Raw genomic sequence first — 22,310 nt, forward strand, 5'->3', positions numbered from 1 at the left:
AGAAAGGGAGCCACACTTAAAAACCGAATATTTAAGAATATGCGTGATTTAAATAAAATGGATTTTACTATTTGTAATGCAACAAAACAACAACAAAAATATCAAATAGTTTATCTTCCTAAAGTTACTTGTCCATCAGATATTTTTAAAAGGGAAACAAGTCATGAAAATAAATTCTTACTTCTCAGTCCCCAGCAGTCCTTCCGAAAAGAAAAACAATACCGTTTAGTTTTAATTGTGGAGCTTCATTTTCAATATCAATTTCCTGTTTCTTGTTATCCTGATTTGCTCTGGTGTTAGCGCACATCTCCAAGATGCTCTTATGTTTGTTTTCCTCTGCTTCACATCAAAACCAGCTGACACCCACCTCCCAGCCCTCCTCCCCCATCCCCCTTTACCTCCATCCACTTCTGCCAAAATGCCGCCCTGCAAAGGTCCGTGACAATAATGCACTTCATGGATTTCAATTTAAATTCACTGGTTTAACATATCAAATGCCCAGTCTGCAAAACATTTCCTCCACACGTTGAACTGTGAAATCTTTGTCAGGCATTGTGCAGTAAGATCTATTGCTGCTGATGAAACTGATGCTCCTTTCACTGTCTACATTTAGTTTACATGTTTAGTTTCATATCTGAGTATTTATAGTAAATACCTCTGGGTTTCACGACTGAAACCTCACTACACTGATGTAGTGGAAAAAAATAACATTTTCATGTAAATTTTGTAAAGTTTGTTATTGAATCAACAACGTACATTTACCCGAGGCCTGCACTTTATCACACATTTTAGGTCGTAGGAGGCCAACTTTTCAAGACCTTTTCACTTTTGTTTCTTATTACACGACAGTTTTAACATCGTTTTAACATGTGTCATTGCTAGTGATGTTGTACTTACATTAAAGTGCTCACGCTGCTGTGGACAGGCGATTTTTCACGGGAAAGCGTCGTGTGTTTAACTCGACGGGGGAACTGTAATTTATGATGGCTGATATTTCTGACCGGACGCAGTTTGTGTTGCACCGTGCGTATGTTTGTTTCTAAGCGGAAGCATGAACTAGATACCAACAGACAACGGACTGGAGATTTTTATTAATATTATTTTGCATACAGTTCTAACTTCAAGTGGATTTGTCGCCCGCCAAGATGTCTCGGGGCTCCATTGAGATCCCTTTACGGGACACAGATGAGGTAAAACTCCCGAAAACTGAAGTTATTATTGACGCAAACATCTACATGCTAACGCTATTTGTCACTGATGCTAACTTAAGCTAGCGTTAGCTGTGGATGCTTATATACGTTTCTGCAGTCAGTGGAACAAACCCAGATATGCTAACATTAAATATATATATATATATATATATATATATATATATATATATATATATATATAGCGATGAAATGTTGCGCAGACACCGATTTAAATCGCAGAGATGCTTTCTGCCATCACGGTATTCACTAAAACAATGCACATCAACTCATATTAAACAGGAACAGCATTATGGCTACATGTTAATCTTTAGATTTCTTTAGACAATGATAGCAGCAGTTTGTTGTCCATTTCGCAGTGACACAGATTGTATTGCTGTCCAAATGTTTCAGGCGTTGAATGGGAAGCCATAAATTTCCTCCTTCAATTTCAAGTTCTGAGTTTAGTGAACATTTAATCTGAGGTATCATAATATATACAGTGCAGCTTTGCTTAATGATATAAACAAACTGTCTTTCAGGTTATCGAGCTTGACTTTGACCAGTTGCCAGAAGGGGACGAGGTCATCAGTATTTTGAAGCAGGAGCACACACAGCTGCACATCTGGATTGCCTTGGCGGTGAGTCAGTGGAGCTACCATGAGTTACTGTTGTATTTGTAGTCTAAAAGTACGACCATAGCGTCCTGAAGGATTAGAACACCATTCTGTTGCCAACCTAGAGTCAACATTTATTTTTGACCATTTGTCTTTTCAGCTGGAGTACTACAAGCAGGGCAAAACAGAGGATTTTGTCAAGCTTTTAGAGGCAGCTCGCATTGATGGAAACCTTGACTACAGAGACCACGAGAAAGACCAGATGACCTGTCTGGACACATTGGCTGCTTACTATGTCCAGCAAGCACGTAAAGAGAAAAACAAGGATGCTAAGAAAGAGCTCATCACACAGGCCACACTGCTTTATACCATGGCAGACAAGATCATCATGTATGATCAGGTAAGAAATATCATCTGTGTGAGCAGCTGTTAATGACAGAAGTGTTCTGACTCTAGTGTTTTAAGTACATATACCATGCTTATATGCCAATTAGAACCATTTGTTGGGAAGAGCCTGTTTCTGCCTGCTGGAAGGAGACAAAATGGACCAGGCTGATGCTCAGTTCCACTTTGTCCTCAATCAGTCCACCAATAACATCCCTGCTTTGCTTGGCAAGTTGAATTTAAGAGACTGAGATTGATCTTGATCACTTTCACTGACTGAAATAATGATTGTTGATATTCAACAGGTAAAGCATGCATATCCTTCAATAAAAAGGATTACAGAGGAGCACTGGCGTACTACAAAAAGGCTCTGCGTACAAACCCTGGCTGCCCAGGTAAACAAATTTTATTTTAAACATTCCTGTACCCCTGATTGCATCTATCACTATTCCTGCTATTACTTTATTAATATAACATCTATTCTCTTTTATATATTTAAATTATAAATACATTTCAGAAAAAGATGTTAAAGAAAATATTTCATTTGTTCTTTATCTTGCTGTTGTGTCTCTGACCAGCGGAGGTAAGGTTGGGGATGGGTCATTGTTTTGTCAAACTCAACAAACTGGAAAAGGCTCGTTTGGCTTTTGGTCGAGCCCTGGAGCTTAATTCAAAGTGCGTCGGAGCTCTTGTTGGTTTGGCAGTTTTAGAGCTCAACAACAAGGAGGCAGACTCGATTAAGAATGGCGTTCAGCTCCTGTCACGTGCCTACACCATTGACCCCAGCAACCCCATGGTGCTCAACCACCTCGCCAACCATTTCTTCTTCAAAAAGGTCATCTGCTGCTCTGAGGACTTTTAAAATACTGACACAAATCTTAACCCCTGTTGGGTTTAATTTATCAACCAGTGTTGTTTGTTTCCAATCAGGACTATAGTAAAGTGCAGCATTTGGCGCTTCATGCTTTCCATAACACAGAAGTTGAAGCCATGCAAGCTGAAAGTTGCTATCAATTAGCTCGCTCGTTTCACGTGCAGGTAAGATCTAAATGAACCATGTACTGTTCCAGAATATTGATTGTGTACTGTATTACCAAGAATTTTAAATCTCTAATATCTTTGCTCTTCTGCAGGAGGACTATGACCAAGCGTTTCAGTATTACTATCAGGCCACCCAGTTTGCCTCATCGACCTTTGTGTTGCCCTTCTTTGGTTTGGGACAGATGTATGTGTATCGAAGAGACAAGGAAAATGCAGCACAGTGTTTCGAAAAGGTTTTAAAGGCCTACCCAAACAACTATGAAACTATGAAAATCCTGGGGTCTCTCTATGCGACATCTGATGATCAGGAAAAGAGAGATATCGCCAAAGTATGTATCCATTTTGTCTGCCCACATGGCTCAAAAACTGTGCCATTATAAGGAATATCACTGGTGGTCACTTAAATCCAATGTTTTTGTCCTCTAGGGTCACTTGAAGAAGGTAACAGAGCAGTACCCAGATGATGTGGAAGCTTGGATTGAGCTGGCTCAGATCCTGGAGCAGACTGACATCCAAGGAGCTCTGTCAGCTTACGGCACAGCCACCCGCATCCTGCAGGAGAAAGTTCAGGCTGACGTTCCTCCTGAGATCCTCAACAATTTAGGGGCTCTTCACTTCAGACTGGGCAACCTTGGAGAGGCCAAGGTAACTAACAGTATAAAGCAGTGCAACTATAGTCTGATGTCCTGAAATCATATAGTCACATTTAAAACATTAGTACACGATATCAAACTGAGAAATGTGTGTAAAAATGTAAAAAATAATCATGCTATTATAACGATCACTGAGCACGCAGAACTCTTAAATTCAGCATAATGCGATGGCGCTATTTCAAGGATCATGTCTTCTACAGAAATATTTTCTGGCATCTCTGGAGCGGGCTAAAGCTGAGGGAGAACATGACGAGCATTACTACAACGCCATTTCTGTCACCACCTCATACAATCTGGCCCGTTTGTATGAGGCCATGTGTGAATTCCATGAAGCTGAGAAACTCTACAAAAACATCCTCAGAGAGCATCCAAACTATGTGGACTGTAAGCATTGCACACAACAGATTTAAAAAAAAAAAAAAAAAAAAGTGTGACAGTGTATAAAGGAGTGAGTGTAATATTTTGTCCTAAAAGGTTACTTACGTCTTGGAGCAATGGCTCGTGACAAAGGAAACTTTTATGAAGCCTCTGACTGGTTCAAAGAAGCCCTGCAGATCAACCAGGTACTGTGTTTGTTAATATTACAATATTCACAAAACGCCAGATAACAGAGTCCAGTGCAAAGCTCTCATCAACATTATCTGATGTTTTTACATCTGGGTGCAGGATCACCCTGATGCCTGGTCCTTGATAGGAAACCTTCACTTGGCCAAACAGGAATGGGGACCAGGCCAAAAGAAGTTTGAGCGTATCCTGAAGCAGCCGTCCACACAGAACGACACTTACTCCATGCTGGCTCTGGGTAATGTGTGGCTGCAGACTCTGCACCAGCCCACCAGAGACCGGGAAAAGGTTCAGACTGCTGTTTTAACATTAGCTAAAATGATATTGTTTGCCATCTATCTCCAGGCGTCTCAATGATAAAACATTGTGTGATGGGAATTTGTAGAATCCCAAACGGACTGATTTGTGTTGTTGTTTTGGCAGGAGAAGAGACACCAGGATCGGGCCCTGGCAATATACAAACAAGTCCTGCGAAATGATGCCAAGAATCTCTATGCTGCCAATGGAATCGGTCTGTATGGTTTTGCTCTGTTTTTAAAAGGCACATTGTTTATTCTGGTGTATGTGTAGTAATACCTTGCTATATCGCAGTCTCAGTGCATCACAGATTTTTAAAAATATTCAATGTAATTCAGTCTGCGGCCAATCCAAATTTGGCTTAGTCTTCCCAGATGATTTCGTACATGCCACACTATTGGCCGATAGAGGAGACACGACCAATGAGAGCATGTTCTTCAGTATCCTTGGTGCTGATTGGCTTAGTGACCGCAGCCTCAGTTCCCAGCATCCTAGCTTTCATCATCCCATGCCGCTCAGTTTGCTTCCTATGCACACGTCTGCTGCATCGCTCAGCATTTTTATTTGTGTTTAAAAGTGTAGAAAAAGGTCTATAAGAGTGTGTGGAGGCTTTATAAAAGCTTTAATATATAAAAACAATACATCACAATACCCCAATGCATCACTTTAGACAATCCTTTGGCGAGGGGTTATTGAATGTAAAACCTGCGCTAGTCGAGGGATTGCTGTATATGATGCATTAAACTTAAACTGTTTTGTTCAGGTGCCGTCCTTGCCCACAAAGGCTACTTCAGAGAGGCTCGTGACGTGTTTGCGCAGGTGAGGGAGGCCACAGCAGACATCAGTGACGTCTGGTTGAATTTGGCTCACATCTACGTCGAGCAGAAGCAGTACATCAGTGCTGTACAGATGGTAAGGGCCTCATTTATGATAACCTTCTGAAAGTTATTGTCTCTGGTCAGTTAAGTATTTAGATTTTCTCCACAGTATGAGAACTGCCTGAAGAAATTCTACAAGTATCAAAACACTGAAGTGCTGCTGTACCTTGCAAGGGCTCTCTTCAAATGTGGGAAACTCCAAGAGTGCAAGCAGATGTTGCTGAAGGTAACAGAGAAAAACAGCGAAGGCTTTTATTTATTCCCCAGTGTCAAAAGAGTGTGATTTTTATCTTTCTCGTCTATCTTTCTTTCGTGCTTCCAATAAGGCTCGTCATGTGGCACCCAGCGACACAGTACTGATGTTCAACGTGGCGCTGGTGCTTCAGAGACTGGCCACTCTAGTGCTGAAGGATGAGAAGAGCAACCTGAAGGCTGTGCTCAGCGCTGTCAAAGAGCTTGAACTGGCTCACAGGTGAGTGGCATTAGACTGGATTTCTGACTGCTTGTGAAATCCTGATTCTCATGGCTGTCCTCTGCCCAGTCCTGAACTGTTATCGCCCTCTCCTCCCCTTCACACAGGTATTTTAGCTATCTGAGCAAGGCTGGAGACAAGATGAGGTTTGACCTTGCTCTTGCAGTTTCTGAGGCCAGGTCAGTCTGAATTTATCCTCATAGTACATGCTGAAGACTTTTGTGTGGTGTCAAGGGACAGGAATATGTAGAAGAAGCTAATATCTGGGGATACTGATAGTTTGCCTGTACTTTGAGCCATTTGTTTATTTAATTACATTGTTTTGTTTGAAGTTGCTGGAGTTTTATTCATCAAGTGTGAGTTGTAATGTAACCCCTGGTATGGGTGTATTGTGTGACTGCAGGCAGTGCTCTGATCTGCTGAGTCAGGCTCAATACCACGTGGCAAGAGCAAGAAAGCAGGATGAGGAGGAGAAGGAGCTTCGGGCCAAACAGGAGCAGGAGAGGGACCTCCTACGCCAGCAGTTGCTCAAGGAACAGGTGCTTGTGCTGCTGCTGAAAACTGTGCAACAGGAAATCATGTTTTTCATGTTTTATGGTTTTAAATTCCTTTCATTAATCAGTTGATTTCTTACCCTCAAACCTTGATAGGAGGAAAAACGAAACAGAGAGGCAGAGGAACAGAAGAAGCTTCTGGAGCAAAGAGCTTTGTATGTAGAGAAGACCAAGAATCTGCTCACCTTTGCAGAGGGGTCAAAGGAAATGACAAAAGAAAAGAGGAAGGGCGGTGGTGGTGGAGGACGTGTGAGTGTTGGCACTGATAATGATTCTTTAATTTCACGGAATGCACCGTTGGTCAAATACTAATGTTTTATATTTTTAATTTTTTAGCGTAAGAAAGGAGGTGACATGGATGAATTTGTTAATGATGACTCTGATGAAGACCTGCCTGTGAAGAAGAAGAAGAAGAGAAAGGGTGGCAGCGGCAGTGAGCAAGAAGAGGTTGAGGATGGAGAAAAGAAGAAGAAGAAGCGGAGACGGTAAATCTAGTGCAGAAAGTCAAATGCTGTTATTTTGAATGTAATGCAAAGATCACACACACTGAGAGGAAGCTGTCCTGTTACAGATCTACTAAAGGAGGAGAAGACACTGATGAGGAGGAGGGAGCATCACGACCCAAGAATCAGCGTAAACCCAAAGAACGCAAGAGGATCGAAAAGGTCTGTTTTTGTCTACAGTTTCATCTTATCATTAAAGTCAAATATATATTTTTAAACTTCTGACTTTTTAACATTTGGCATTTTAGCCCCAGCCTGAGCGTTTGCCACCATCTCTCAAAGGAAAGATCAAGTCTAAGGCTATAATTTCCTCTTCTGAGTCATCTTCAGATGAGGATGGACTGAAAATAGCTGAAGACAGGTAAAAACACAGTCCTCAAAATAAGACATTAATATAATTGGTGCTAAAAATATTCATAAATCTACTGAAAATTTTGGGAAAATTGCACTTTCTCCCTCATAGGCACCAAAGAGACAGTGGTTCAGGATCTGATGACGAGGGGGGCCACAGGAAGCGCATTGTATCTGACAGTGACTCTGATGGCGGAAGGAACCACTCTGGCAGTGAGGCAGGCAGCCCTCGGCGTTCTGCAGGGTCCGAGGATGATGACTCTGGCAGTGATCCCCCGGTGAAGAAGAGGAGAATTCAGCGGCAGTCTGACTCTGAGCAGTCGGACAATGAAAGCAAGAGGAGTCAGTCAGGTTCAGAAGACGAGTCCCGGCCGGGGTCGCCAGTTGCAGCATCAGACAGGGGATCAGATGTAGGATCAGACAATGAGGGCTCCCCACGACGCTCCGACAATGGCTCTGAACCTGAAGGCTCCAACAACGATGATGACGACAGTGATTAGATCTCTCAGACTTATCTACACATCTGCCTTTTTATTTTCTATTAAAAAGCAGAGATCATATCTTTGGTTTAGCTTAGGAAAGTGTAGTTACTTTGGCACGGTGATGTATTCTCTTTTTACTAGAACTATGTTTTTGTTAAAGATGTTTTCTTAAAGATAGATCAAATTCTTTGAACGGAATTAAAAGTTGTAAACGTCTATTTTCTATCTTGGATGATCACATAAGACATTGAATTGAATGAAATGTAGCTTCAACACGATGTCAAAAGAAATAAAAAGAACCACGGATAGTGTGAGATGTTTATTATCACACTCTGCTCCACTATTGGAAATATAGCAATTCTCCTTTTCCAGCCATAGACACGGACAGTGAAACACAAAATGTGGAAAATGTAAAAAAGTTGTCTTGTAACTTAAGTGGGAACAAGAAAGTCTTGACTATGTATTGATTTTAAATGGATCTTACATATACCATTTACTGTAATTTCCGGACTATAGAGCACACCTGAATATAAGCCGCACCCACTAAATTTAAAGAGAAAAACTGTTTTGTACATATATGGGCTGCAGGTGTCAGAAATATGGTAGGAATTGTCATATGGCAGGAATTATGTTCCACAGTAAGATTTCGCCTTCTCACCAGATCAGTCAACTTGAAAGCTGCATCATATGCATTGCTTTGTGTGTTTTCCATGATAAGGGTGTCCATGAAGCGCAAAATAAATACCTGATCTGAAGAATTTAGTGTGGGTGCGTTTAATTTAATTTGAACAAGCTCATTGGCCCACTCTGACCTGTTGGTAATGTCATTGGTCTGATGGGACATTAAATGTATCGGCAGCATGAAGCTTGTTACGTGTAAAAATCCATAAATTAGTTTAACTCGCATGGTTCAAAGCGTGTGAAAAAAGTAGTGGTTTATAATCTGGAAATTACGGTAATCTGTTGTATCGCTTAGTTCTCAATCTATGAAACAGAAAGCTTGTGGTAAAATAAACTACTTGCTGACCATCTATTAATATGTAAAAGTGTATTAAGTCATGCAAGAGTCATGTTGGTTGGCATCGCTGTTTGCCTCCACAAGCAAATTGGATGTTTTTAATCCTTTCAGCTCACTTTAAATGGTAGTTGACATTTATCCTATTGCATTCCCAAGAACAAGTTAAATGCAAGATCACTGAACTTGCCTTCAGTTATTGATACATCTGTATCAAAACCATATCCTAGGAAGCAGGTGAGCTGCCAGTGCTAATCCCTATAGTCTTTGTAGATGTTATGTGAATGGGACAGAGAGCCAACCGAAACAGCCTCTGGCCAGAATCCATTCATTAAAAAAAACAAAAAAAAACAAAACAAAACACCTTAGGACAGCAAACTGAGCAGTTAAACTTTATTCAACCTCGATCTATACTTGCACTCATCTTATCACACCTAATTACAGTGACACTCTAAAAGAGGGTTTAAGTGTACACATACAGTACATTCTTTGTTATTTTATGAAGATAAAAAGACCATTTAAAAACTTGACAAATATGGAAAACAGACTTAAAATTTCCATTCAGGGTGAACAACTAGCGCAGGAAACTAAGCTTTGGCTGTCTCAATGTTGAAACTGAAACATTCAAGTAAAATCCGAGATACATTAGAGGTATATCCATATAAATTGATAAATTAGGAAAAAGAAAAAGAAAACCCAAGGCCACACATTCATTCCTAACAGCACTAAAGTTTCATATGTGACGACAAAAAAACAAAAAAAAAAAAAAACAACCTCAGACTAATTGTGGGTAACTGAAATCACACAGTGCCAATAAAACAGACCATTATTGTTACAGAATTATGAAATTGATTAAAATTTTTGACTCAAGACAATATGGTCTATTTCCAAGCACAGGAAAACCATTATAAATCAATCTAGCCAACAACTCCAATAAATCAAGGAAAGTGTATTTTGTACTAATGCAACGACTCAAGGCGTTGAGAAAAAAGTGCATCTGAAAACTGATTAACAAATACAGATAAAACACTGAGAAAGTCTCTTTGAGCCTTTTCTCCTTTGTAAACAGTGTATGTCAATAGTTTTGGCAGCACTTGGTGACTCCTACCAGATGTAAAAGATGATAAAATGGGTCAGGTTCTGGTGCTGGTACATTTTCCTGCTAAATACCACCAAGACAACTTAATCCAAGAGGATTGAAATGTATAAAACATCTGCTGTAGGACATCATGAGGGAGAAAATAAAAAGAAAAGCATAAATACACAAAGATGGTGGTGATGCTGGCTTGATCTGGGAAAGCATTTCATAGTGAAATGAAGTTTAACAGTGGTTGAAAAATATAAACAAGAGAAGTTAGCTTGGGACAGGTAATGAGAAAAATATTACAAAAGTAATAAAAAAAAACCAATCATTGCATCCTGATAACACATGGCTTTGTCCTACTCCTCAGTAATCTTCATCTTCTGACTCCTCCTCTTCTGCGGTCTCCAGCCATGTCAGCCACTGGTTCACCTGTGATGTGAAAGCAAAAAGAAAAGTTATTTATAATGCAACACTAGTTTTGGAGGATTAGGGCAGTGAATACATTTACTGTAATTTCCGGACTATAGAGCGCACCTGAATATAAGCCGCATCCACTAAATTTAAAGAGAAAATGTACATATATGGGCCGCAGGTGTCGGAAATATGGGAGGAATCATGTAACAAAGATTTCGCCTTCTCGCCAGATCAATCAACTTTAACTTGAAAGCTGCATCATATGTATTCCATGATAAGGGTGCAAAAGTGCAAAATAAGTGACTGATCTGAAGAATTTAGTGTGGCTGCATTTAATTTAATTCAAACAATTTTATTGGTCCACTGTGACCTGTTGGGTAATTTCATTGGTCTGATGTGACGCTAAATGTATCGGTGGCACAAAGCATGTTACCTGTTTAAAAAAAAATAAAAATAAAAAAATAATCCATAAATTGTTTAAAATGCAGGGTTCAAAGCGTGTGGAAAAAAAGAAAAAAGTAGCTGTTTATAATCTGGTAATTATGGAATTCATAAATGTGATATCCTTGTTCAGATTGTACTTGGATGATGACATTTTACATTTGGTAATCTGCTTTTTAACCCAAGATCCTCTCAGGGGGCCAACCAGTGGTTCCAAGGAAATTCCACCTTCTCAGGGCCAGCTTCCTTAAAATAAGAGTCTGAGAGGCTACCTGAGATACTTATTACCAGCCAAACTAAATTTTTTGGCCTTTCTCTGGTAACGATGATAAATGCATAAATGAATTGCAAAACAAGACATTTTGAACCAATCAGCTCACATGCTTTCAAACAACTATAATTAAGCAATGTACCTGAAATAACGCTTTTCCTTTCCCCGGATATTCCTGGGTGATATCTTCTTTCCATGAAAGGAAGGCTTCTTCTTCAATTATTTCCATGTCATAAAAGTTCACAAAGTAGCGCAACAGCATGCCTTAAAAAAAATAATAAAAAAAAAATATATATAAATAAATCATCATTACGCTTCTGAAATCTTTGAAGGTTAGCCAACCTCTCTGTCATGGGCCATAAAGCCACGTTAAACATACCTTTGGGGAAAGCCTTGGAGTTGCAGTGGACTTGCAGTGCATAGAGTGCACCCACTTGCAAGTCAATGTGATCATGTAGGAACTTTTGCATCACTGGCTTGAAAGACAATAGCAGCTGCTTCTCTTCATCCAGCTGTTCCTTACTAGGCGCTGCCAGCTGCTCTTCATCATCATCAGGGTTAATTTCATATGCAATGTACTGCAAGAAGCTGGCATGGGGGAGAAAAAAAAAAAAAGTGAAAAACGTTTGCAGATCAAATATATTTATGTATTGCTGGTTGAATGAACAGAGACAAATTTCACCATCAATAACATTGTCCACTGCCATACCTGGTCATGAGGATGTTGACAAAGCCTTTGTCAGTGTGGAGTTTAGGCGAGATATTGTCCTTGATCCATTTGTAGATGGACTGTGGGGAAGGATCTACTTTGATCTGCTTCAGTAGCTCTTTCTCCAACTTCATTAGTGGGAACAAAAAGCTGAGACCTTTGCCCTCCAGAATCTCCAGCATCCTGTCCTTGTTCTGGTCAATTTCTATAGAAGGGAGGAGAAAAACAAAAAAATACAAACGGGTGTTACCTCAAACCGACTGGTTTCATGGCTGATTTCTTTGAATTGAATCTTTTAGGCAAAAACTGGATGAACTGAGAGCCTTATTAATGCCCTTGGTATCGACATGAGGTCAGTGTATGCTTACACATACCAGGCAACATCTTCTGCATGTTGACTTTGCTCTGCTGAAACAGGTCAGTCAGCCAATCACGGTCCTTCAGTTTGAGCATCTGCTGCAGGCAAAGCAAGAAAAGTGGGAAATGTGCTCCGTCCTCCAGCTGATGGGCCAAATCTGCAATGCTGACCAAGTCAGCAACGACTGCATGTGCTGCGAACTGTGCCAGGTAAGACTTCACCAGGGGGACCTCTTCCTCAATCTTGGGACACTGGTCCAGAACGCCCAGAAAGGCCTGTGAAAATACAAGGAGTTTAATATTGAGTAATGTCAGTGAAAACATGTCATCAAGTTAAAAATGCAGGTTACAGCTCTGACCTGCATTAGGTTTTCACCAGCGACGAGCCCCTCAGTGCAGAGCGCATGGATCAGGGTGCTTGCTTGTTCTTTATCCTCATCTGAACGGTCAAGGGAATGAACCACGATCTTTTGCAGCATTTCAGACAAAAAGCACTTGGGAACCTTCATCTCTCTCACAGCATTCACTGCCTCTTCAATGTTCTTGTTATTCAGGTAGTCAGTTACCAGTGTGTCCTGAGAACATACAGAACAGTCAGTTTTAATCTGCTACACAGGAAGTGTGATATGCGACAAAGAAATAAAAAGGGAGTAATGAGGAACTTACTGTCATCTTGTGCAACTCTTCCTTGGTTGGAGGAGCTTTTTTATTTGACTTTGCAGGTTTTTCCTGTATTGGGGGTGGATTGGTCTTCAAGCCAAGCTGTGGAGTCGGCAAAAAGAAAGTCACATGAATGCACGTTTGCTGGAACCATATCATTTATTTGCTTTAAATATGAAGGATGTTACCTGTCCTAGTGGGGGTCCTTGGGCACTGGGAGGAATCATAGTCATCTGTGGCTGCAGCTTTGGCACTTGCTTTTTACTCAAAATAAAGGACTGTGCTGGCCTTAGACTGATCTATGAGGGAGATTGAAGTAGGTTTACAATAATGTTTAGAATATCAATTAATATTTCTAAAAACCAAGATTTACAATATCAGTCTAAAGAAAATGAAACATTTGGTAAAAATCAAAAAGAAAATGTTTTTTTTTTTTTAAATAATCAGTGAATGTCGCTGTACCTCATCAGCATTGAGTTTCCCCTTCTTGCCGAATCTTGAGGACATATCTTTAGACTGCACCTGCCCTGAGTGAATCTGTTTGTGGTTGAAAACTGGTGAATGCTGACCCTTTAAAAAACAAAATTCACAGCATGAACATTCATCATGGTCACTGCATAGATTCACTGTGTGAAAGAACACATTTACAGTATGGCCTGTACCTGGTTGGGTTTTATGAAAAGCTTGTTTCCTGTTTCAAACTGGGGCTGATGAGAACTGCTGCCATTTCCAATATGACCATTGAAGAGTGGATTTATACGGTGACGCCCCATGGTAGGAGAATAATGGTCCTGAATGACTCCCGGACCTGTGCCAATGCCACAGCCTACAAAAAATAAAAATAAAATTTGAGAGAGACACACATATATATTTATTAAAGAGAAAACAAAAATGTAGTGCCATTAATCACTTAAGGTGAGAAATAAAAAGCTTTGACATACCAGGCATTTGTCCAAACATATCAGCCAGCCCACCAAGAGTTTCCCTGTCAAACTTGATCCTTGTTGGCAGAAAGCAGGAGCTGTCCATGAAGAACTCATTTCTCATTCCGTCGGTTGGAGGTGGAATGAAAACACCCAAATCCTGCAAAAACGAATTAGAATCTAAGGCTATAGCCAATATACCATTACACTGATATTGCAGGTTAGTTCTCAGGATTGGTTAGCGTAAATTTCTTGCAGTCCCTTTCAAAGTTTTATCATAGTGGCCCAGACAGACTGACCTTTACTGCATCCTGACGAACTTGGTTGATTGTCTTTGGTCCGTTGTCAACATAAGCCTTGCGAGGCACCCAGTTGTTTTCTCGTAGCTCCACCATGTTCTGCAACAGGAAACGAATCCTCGCCGGCAATTCCTTGTTGTTCGTTAAGGACTGCATGCGGCCAAAGTACTGATCCATCAAAGACTGGAAGGAGAATTTGTTTGCTATTAAATTGAATAAATCCATTTCAGGATTTGATGAATTTAAACGTTTTCCCCAGTTTACTCACCCTAGCCTTTTCATGATCAAGTTTAGGTCCTACTGTTTTCATTATCTGACAGAGGCATTCCAAATCTTCACCCATATCCTTAAGTTGGACTCTCTTCTTCTTCTCCAAAAGCTTTAAAAGAAATATCAAAAGCATTGTCATTTGGACATTTAACTCTCAGAAGGCTTTTAGGAAGGATAGCTTCATCTAATCTGGGGATCACAAAAGCACACATCTACATGTGTGAATGTAATTAAACAGAACTTACGGTTTTGATGCACTTATGAAGGATAGATTCGTGAATAAGGTTGAGTTTGCCAAGTTCCCCAATGAATTTGATGTTGCCCAGCATCTTGATCTTTGCAATAGCACGTTGCTCCTCCTCCTCAGAAGTGAGTGGGCCATCATGTTTGTCAAAGACTAAGGAGTAAAAAACTAAATAAGAACAATACCCACAAAAGTTTGTTCCAAATGTTTTGGTACTGACACTTCAAATAAAATGTACTTACGTTCAACATTTCTGGCACGGTTCTCAAACTCATCTTGAAGCTTGGAAATCAGAAGCCTTCTGAAGGTCTGTAAAATAATGGTTAAAAATGCTGACATGAGAACACACCAAATTAGCCCAAGCAGAAAGTGAAATATAGACCATGGTTACAAGCAATAAACCTACAGTATTCTGCTTTTGTGTGGCTGGATTTTCTGTTGATGGATCTTCAAAGTTTGGTGCATCCTCAGCCAATCGTAGACATAGTTGTGCATATAACTGGCTGTACTTGGGCTCTTCAAGGGCTTTGTCAACAATCTGAAAGACAAGATTTAAAAAAAAAAAAAAAAAAAAAAAAAAAATGTTATGTGGCCATTTCACAAGCTGTAACAGAGCAAACACTGTTTAAGCAAATACTTACCAACAGGATGGTTCCCTTTAAGACAAGTTTTGACTCTACACCCACATTGAGGAGCTCCAGGCATAGTTTGTCAAACTTCTCAGGAGTCAGCTTGTTAAGTATGCTAATTTAAAGGAAGAAGGACCAGAGATTAAAGCCATTTCAACAACAAAAGCAATAGTATTAAAAAAAATAAAATAAATATATATATATATATATATATATATAAAATGTGTAAAAATTGTAATGTGTTAACCAATTAAGGCTTTTAATGATAACTTACCCTCTCACTTTCCTGAAGATTGCGTCACTTTCCCCTTTGTCATTGGAGGTGCTTGCATCTCGTCTAGTGCTTCGAGAAGGTACCCATCTCTGAACGCTAGAACCTGGGGTTTTCCCCAGGAACTCGCTGAAATTAACAATATAGCCAATGTCAAAAAACCTGAACAATTAATCAGGAAAACAACTTTATAGTTCACCTGTGTAGACCCGATTCATGGTGATTAAGTCAAATTTGAATCTGAGTACAATTACAGGTTATTATGATGTAATTGCATAAGAAATCATTTATGCTTTGGTGCTACAAAGCAGTAGTTCACACAAAGGTGTTCTCTGCAGTCTGTACTTTAGAGTGGCAATGAAAGTTTGATTCCTGTAACATTAACTTATCACCAAACTGCCAATATTTCAAAATGGGAAGCCCCATCAGTACAAGTTATGTGTACTGGGACATCAAATATCACTGACCCAACCCAGTGTGATATGTTCATTTGATATATAGTGAAGCGATGAGCTGAATATATACTTTTCTACAATTTATTTGTCAAAGTTATTTGAAGAGGGCCATCATGGTTCTTGTTTAAGGGGAGTTATTAAAAAAAAAAAAAAAAAGGGCACAAGACTCCTACATAAAATTAGCTCACAGGTTACCAGCTCTAAAAAGATGGCAACTTTAAATTGAGGCTATTAACATAAATAAATATATATATATATTAAATGTAAGGTTGCCAATCTTTGTGTTTATACAATTAATCACTTAGTTTAGAAAAATAAATATTGTACCAATGTCAATAAAAACTCTAATAACTATATAACAATAACAGAGGCAGCTCTTAATCTCAGTGAGAATAGGAAACATTCTGTCAAGGTGCAGGGTATAGTAATTTATTTATCCCTCCCCCCGCCCAATCGGGCAAAGAAGCCATTTAGGAGAGGTGACCTACACCCAGATGTGTTGTCATAAATACATTTGGGGATGTGATGCAAGACCAGTGGAGAGGTTTATTGATTTAACATGTAACAAAAAAAAAAAATAATAATAATAATCTAGTGACTATGTGAAAGGAAAATTTAAATGTAAATCACCTGTTGCCGACAGTCTTGGGATAGTGCTGAGGTGCACCCCCACCTCCTCCCCCTACACTGTGATACCAAAAGAAAAAAAAGAAGGAAAAAAAAAGAAAACTGTTTTAACTTAGCATAAGAAAATTTGAGGCTAAAGCTTTATGCGAGCTGCTCTAGAGGATTGTCAACAAAAATATCCAAGAATGTCCTCTATTATTACCTGAAACGAGAAGGACCCCCTGGCGCGACGACACTCTCCACTTTGGCGGCTTGACAGAGAATATCTGAAAAGAATAAAGGTCTAGGAGTGGGGTGGGAAAGAGCGACCTGGAAGAGGAAATGGAGATAGCAACAAATTAGCAATAAGCTAATAGCTTTAAAATGAAAGCTAACTTTTCTGCACAATTTGCCAGGGTATACTTAGACTGTTACACCTGTAAAAACGGTATTTAACATCTGGTTGACACTAACAATAGGGATATGACTTAAATTAAAACCATTAACACTTTGCCAGCCATTCCCTTATAGCTTTTATTAGTCAAACATGGCTTGGATTTGGCTAGAGTGAGGAATGGATGGGAGGATTAACCTATTTAAGTATGGCCCACATAAATTCGACATACAAAGCCTTGGAAAGGTAAAGGGAATTTCAAGCAGTTCTTGCAAACAAACATATACACCATAATTTGAGGATTATCAAACACACCATGTCGACATGAGAAAAGGTGGGTTTTGTTAGAACGATCTTTTCATCTCTAGCCGGTAGTTAACCACATGAGCGCCAACACGTGTTCACACAAGTGAATGTGGCACCATTTAGCCTAGCATACCGAGATGGCGGTGAAACATCGATGTTTCCTGACCGATTCGTGCCATTAAATAACCCAACCCCGGTCTAAACCCCCACCCAGCCCCCGGATGGAGGCCAGAGTGACCCCGGCCTTAAGTACCCATTCAAAACTGACCACAATGACGCAGGCCAGCACCGCACAGAGAAGACTATCCGAAAGGAAACCATATCTTCGAACGATTATCACGGTGAGATGTCGGATTCACGAACCCAGTGTCAGGGAAAAATCATAAAACGACCAATTATTACAGATCTTAACGATTATGTGAGGTTTTAAGCACGTCTTGTTTTAATGTACATTGCGTACTTTTCTTCGTATTCCCAAATGATCCTGTTATAATTTGACCAGAAAGGCTTTGCTATAACCATAGATTGTATATGCTTTTCTATGGAATCCACAGATATCGTTGTGAATGTAGATACACCGGAGCTTTTATGTTCACCCAGAGGCACGTCAGCTGATTTTTCGAGGTCTTTGTTCAGACACCGGAAGTCCACACAGCGACATCTGGAGGGGTTTTGTTCAGCAGGCCGCCGGTGAGCTAACCGCTGTAAACAATTCCCAGAAACTAGGCAAGGTTATCCGGAAGGAGAGGCCATTGCAACATAAGTTTTCCACATGAACGAGGTATTATGATCCAAATTTAAGCGCCCCCATTATTATTGTACCGTTTCCTTCGTGACAATTGACCCAAAAAGAAACTTCCTACCGGACGGGTTGGTCAGCTAACGTTAGCCGAGCACGGAAAATCACCGACGGATCTTACCTTTACAAACGGGCCGTCAGCTTAACTGGTGTCTTGGTCGACCAAGATATAAAAAAAATATTACAGAATAGAAAAGTTAGCTTAAAATAGTCGTGTTAAAACCTGTGAGGTTTTGTTTTAAAACAGCACAAACACGAACGCTCAGGCCGCTGCTGGCTCCGATGGAGAAAGAATGCTGACTGTTCATCTACGTCACATGAAGCCGCCTTTTGTATGGCGCCTGACTCTGACGTCATCATCCCACCCAGATTGACATCACTTGCAGAAAACAATTTCGCAATGTCCAAAAACCAGGACAGTACTGATCACAGGCCAATAGTCACCGTTTGTCAGATATCAAATAAAACAACATTCAGGTCTTTGTTAAAGGAGATAGAGGAGATCTTGGTTTCAGACTCACAGACTGAGTTTACAATAATAAATATTATAAGAAATCGTTGGATCCACTGGTATAACATTCCCTCACACAAATTTAGCTCAATGTAGCTGAGCTAAGCAATAAATGCCAACAATGCTCAGTGCGGGCTTTGGCGGAGTGATGTAGACACCACCCACCTCAAAACATAAGAATGGATAAGAGAAACCACAGAAGTGGGTGGTTACAAAATGATTCAGAAAGATACCGAAAAACATTCATTACCACTGCCACCAGACTTTACTAACTCCTTTACCATTAGAAAATAATATACCAAACAGCCGAATACCACTCGAGGGATTAATAAATTATCTCAGATTCTGACTCCCTCTGCACAGGTACATTACATTTACTTTGGAATCCTTCTGTTTCATTGAGTTGGCTTTGTATCAAAAAGGGTGCATAAAGCCACAAAGAAAAACAGTAGAAGCTGTATAGAAAGATTAATAATAAGAATAAAATACATAGACATTGTTAAAAACAATAGTGTGTGTGTAGAAATATCAAAATAGTCAAATTCCCTGAGAGGGTAAGATTGCACATCCTATGTGGTGTAGTATATAGAAGTGATACCGCACATAGTTGATTTACCGTAAATTAAATTATGCTAACAGATTGGGTAAACCTGAGGCTTTAGCAGAGTGGCCACTTATGAGATAGTGAGTAAAATTATTATTGTTATGATTATTATTATTATTATTTTCTGTTGACCCCTCTTTGGAAATCAAAACAATATAAGATTCTCAACTAGATTGTAAATTCATTCGTAAAACGTTATTCGTCTAACTTTATTGATGCTCTCAGGGAAACCAGGGCACTGTATCACAAAACTGGATTAAGAGTTTTGTGTTGTTTCTTTTCGTTACCTGACTTCACTTACTAAAACATCCGCCGACCTGTTAATCGGTGTCACGAAGCCCGTTTTCAGCTCGCTAAGTGAACCCAGACGTTTTCCATCTAGGTCAATGCGCGTCCACACAAAGGGGCGGGGTTTGCTATATCCGACCAATCAGCGTGGAGAAGACGGAAGCGATGGAGGACCAAAGTGTGACATACAGAAAATATCAGGAGTACAAATCCATTATTCAAGCAAATAGTAACACAGCTGCAGCAGAGAATACTGGGGAAAAAACGGCGACTCTGCCAATGCGTAATTTACTACCATTATAATATTAAATCTCCACCACATCTGCGAGATTCATGTATCTACCCCATCAATTCATGTTTCTGATTTCCTTTAACGCTTATTCGACAATTTGAACCTCATTATGTGCTATTCATGATTACACTCCTGCAGAGGAGCTTCACCCTTAAAATTATTGGGTCTCTCTTGATGGAGGAAAGAAGTACAGTGGATAGTGAGACCCTTCAGGAAAGTAACAGTAAATCCAACATATCATATACCTTTGCTGATTGTACATTGGGGATGTACATTTACATCACAAGATGTAAATAACTTTATTTCATAAGGATAGTCAGTGTGACATTGGCATTATTTTAAAGTGAACCGTACCTAACCATGCCTCAGTAGTTATTATGCTAAAGCCACTGTGTTATCTATTTTCAGTTGAGTGTTTTCACCATGAGAGCAAGAATATTGGAGCTTGATATAGAGTATAAAGAATTGAAGATCAAAAAATTACACCTGAGATGGAAAAACTAAAGCAAAAGAAAAAGGTAATGCAATCCAAAATATGTTTTTTTTTTTTTTTTTTAATAGAAACTGGAGAAGAAAATAAAAAAACTGAAAAAACTAACTTTATATGCTTCACTAAAAAAGTGACGTCCTCTTAATGTCCTCCCTGAGGGGTAATCACAGGTGGTGGGGTCTACCACATCAGGGGCTGGGTATTTATAGGAGGGGGTCTTCTCCTTCTGAATGGTCACTATATTGTGTCGAACAATGTATGCAGAAATTATATTGCATTCCCGGTCTGGGGCCACCCTCAGCCTACAGAGACAAGTAAAATGGGCCCCGATGACCCCAAAGGTCATCTCAGACCTGACACTGGTTTTGGAGAGGGCCACATTGAACCGTGTTTTAGGCCCTGCGCCAGGGTCAGAATAGGGGGTCATCAAATACAGGTGGCATGTCACCCAGCAGCCCTCGACTGAACTGCCCTAAAGTTAAAAAGAAATAGCTTTGATGAATATCATATGACACAGTTTCAGAACATAATGAAGATTACATTTGTGCACAGTTGCCATACGCTGCTCAAACTTTTTGCATAGTGGATAGCCTTGCAGGTTGCTGAGGTTCTCCGCATTGTCAGCAGCATACGTGAATTACATTGAATAAAGAAATATGTTACTTTTCATTGTCCTGTCATTCTTGTCCTGTACATCATTCCATATGGGATTATCAGACATCGAAAGTAGGTTACAAATAAATGAATAATATATATATAAAAAAAAAGAGAGACTTCAATCACTTACTTGCAGATCCAGTCTGTACTCTGTCAGCTGTCAGCGAGCTGTTGTTCCCAACATGAATCTGTCAACCGAACTCTGTCGGAGAACCCCCTCTCTCTCTTCTTCTGGTTCTAGCATTGAACCTTGAAGGGCTTGAGATCATTTTTCCAGAGAGCTGATTGTCATCTCTCACATACCTGCAGAGCTCTTATCCAGGACGTCACCTCCAGAGCAGGTTAGGCGCTCCGCATAAATTACCATGGCAACGTACCCCGATAAAAACTAAGCCAGCTTGGTGACACTGAAAAGAAGGAGGTTAAACTGAAATCCAGTTTCAGGAAACAGGCCCCAGTGGTCTTCCCCTGTAGTGTTCACATACAGAGTTAATCACAGGGCATTGACTCAGCAGCCTATGGGCTATGTGTTTTTCCTCAGTAATTCCACAGCTGAAGAGCAATTGCCATCGACTCAGTCCTTCAGTCAATACACATATGACCCAACCATGCTGTTAAATTTGGAATATTTTAAATATGATTAAACAAGTTATATTTCCTGCAGACTACTCACAAGCACTATTCATATTGCATGAAGTTGCCACAGATATAAATATTCGCTAAAGAATACCTCATTATTTTGTTAACTACCTGACCTTTCAAAAACGACTCAAAATTTCCATAAAATTTGCAATGGATATTCACTGGCCCTGGAGGCTGAATCTTAAAGTTCCTAATGATCAGCTGACCATAAAAACTGACAATGAAACCTCACAGTAGAAAAATTATTTGATGCTGTATGAGGAACTGGATTTTGTTTTCCAGTTATAATTTAGAGCAGATTCATAGGTAAGGGGCTTAACCATTTCGTAACTGTTATGTGGATATGCTGAGAATGAAAACACCCCAATTATTGTTCCCATTGACTTGTTGAGATGAGACATTTCCTCCTTTTGCAGTAAATTACGACAGGATGAGACTGGTCTGGTAATGCCTATCTGCAGCTCAAGTTACACTATGAAGTCCATTGTATAAGATAAGCACCGTAGTAACCTTTGCTGTCCCGACCATGATAAAGATGGAAATAATCCAGATAAAACACAAATGGATCAAAGGGCTTTGGTAAAGTTTGAACTCATGGGCATCTATAAATAACATTAGTGCAAAGATAATTTATCTACATAGTTAATGACTATTGTCTGAAACTGTATGTGCACTCCTTCTTATTTGTTAGGACAT

General features: G+C 39.8%; 2 protein-coding genes across 4 annotated transcripts; one reads left to right on the forward strand and one right to left on the reverse strand.

The window, feature by feature from the left end:
• Window positions 1-1,037: 1,037 nt before the first annotated feature.
• ctr9 (CTR9 component of Paf1/RNA polymerase II complex) lies at window positions 1,038-8,917 on the forward strand. Of its 3 annotated transcripts, none has more exons than XM_029497911.1 (23): window positions 1,038-1,190; window positions 1,730-1,828; window positions 1,965-2,204; window positions 2,299-2,416; window positions 2,494-2,583; window positions 2,767-3,023; window positions 3,119-3,226; window positions 3,322-3,558; window positions 3,656-3,874; window positions 4,083-4,266; window positions 4,357-4,445; window positions 4,549-4,734; window positions 4,870-4,957; window positions 5,507-5,655; window positions 5,731-5,847; window positions 5,948-6,093; window positions 6,201-6,272; window positions 6,497-6,632; window positions 6,744-6,896; window positions 6,984-7,132; window positions 7,219-7,312; window positions 7,405-7,511; window positions 7,614-8,915. In XM_029497911.1, the coding sequence occupies exons 1-23, from the start codon at window positions 1,146-1,148 to the stop codon at window positions 7,999-8,001; spliced, it is 3,471 nt and encodes a 1,156-aa protein (XP_029353771.1). In that variant the 5' UTR covers window positions 1,038-1,145; the 3' UTR covers window positions 8,002-8,915. The 3 variants fall into 3 exon arrangements, with proteins under 3 accessions (XP_029353771.1, XP_029353770.1, XP_029353772.1); XM_029497910.1 differs by having other exon boundaries at window positions 7,399-7,511; window positions 7,614-8,912; XM_029497912.1 differs by lacking the exon at window positions 6,201-6,272 and having other exon boundaries at window positions 7,614-8,917.
• A 460-nt stretch (window positions 8,918-9,377) lies between these two features.
• Window positions 9,378-16,957, reverse strand: eif4g2a (eukaryotic translation initiation factor 4, gamma 2a). The gene is made up of 20 exons (XM_029497611.1): window positions 16,855-16,957; window positions 16,656-16,712; window positions 15,574-15,699; window positions 15,312-15,414; window positions 15,077-15,208; window positions 14,913-14,979; window positions 14,672-14,823; window positions 14,425-14,535; window positions 14,157-14,339; window positions 13,876-14,017; window positions 13,597-13,760; window positions 13,397-13,504; window positions 13,124-13,233; window positions 12,941-13,046; window positions 12,634-12,849; window positions 12,292-12,550; window positions 11,918-12,122; window positions 11,588-11,796; window positions 11,351-11,472; window positions 9,378-10,511 (listed from the first exon to the last, which is right to left on the reverse strand). The coding sequence occupies exons 7-20, from the start codon at window positions 14,753-14,755 to the stop codon at window positions 10,446-10,448; spliced, it is 2,085 nt and encodes a 694-aa protein (XP_029353471.1). The 5' UTR covers window positions 14,756-14,823; window positions 14,913-14,979; window positions 15,077-15,208; window positions 15,312-15,414; window positions 15,574-15,699; window positions 16,656-16,712; window positions 16,855-16,957; the 3' UTR covers window positions 9,378-10,445.
• Window positions 16,958-22,310: the final 5,353 nt, after the last annotated feature.

This window comes from Echeneis naucrates, chromosome 3, assembly GCF_900963305.1.
Source record: "Echeneis naucrates chromosome 3, fEcheNa1.1, whole genome shotgun sequence".
NCBI lineage: Eukaryota > Metazoa > Chordata > Actinopteri > Carangiformes > Echeneidae > Echeneis > Echeneis naucrates.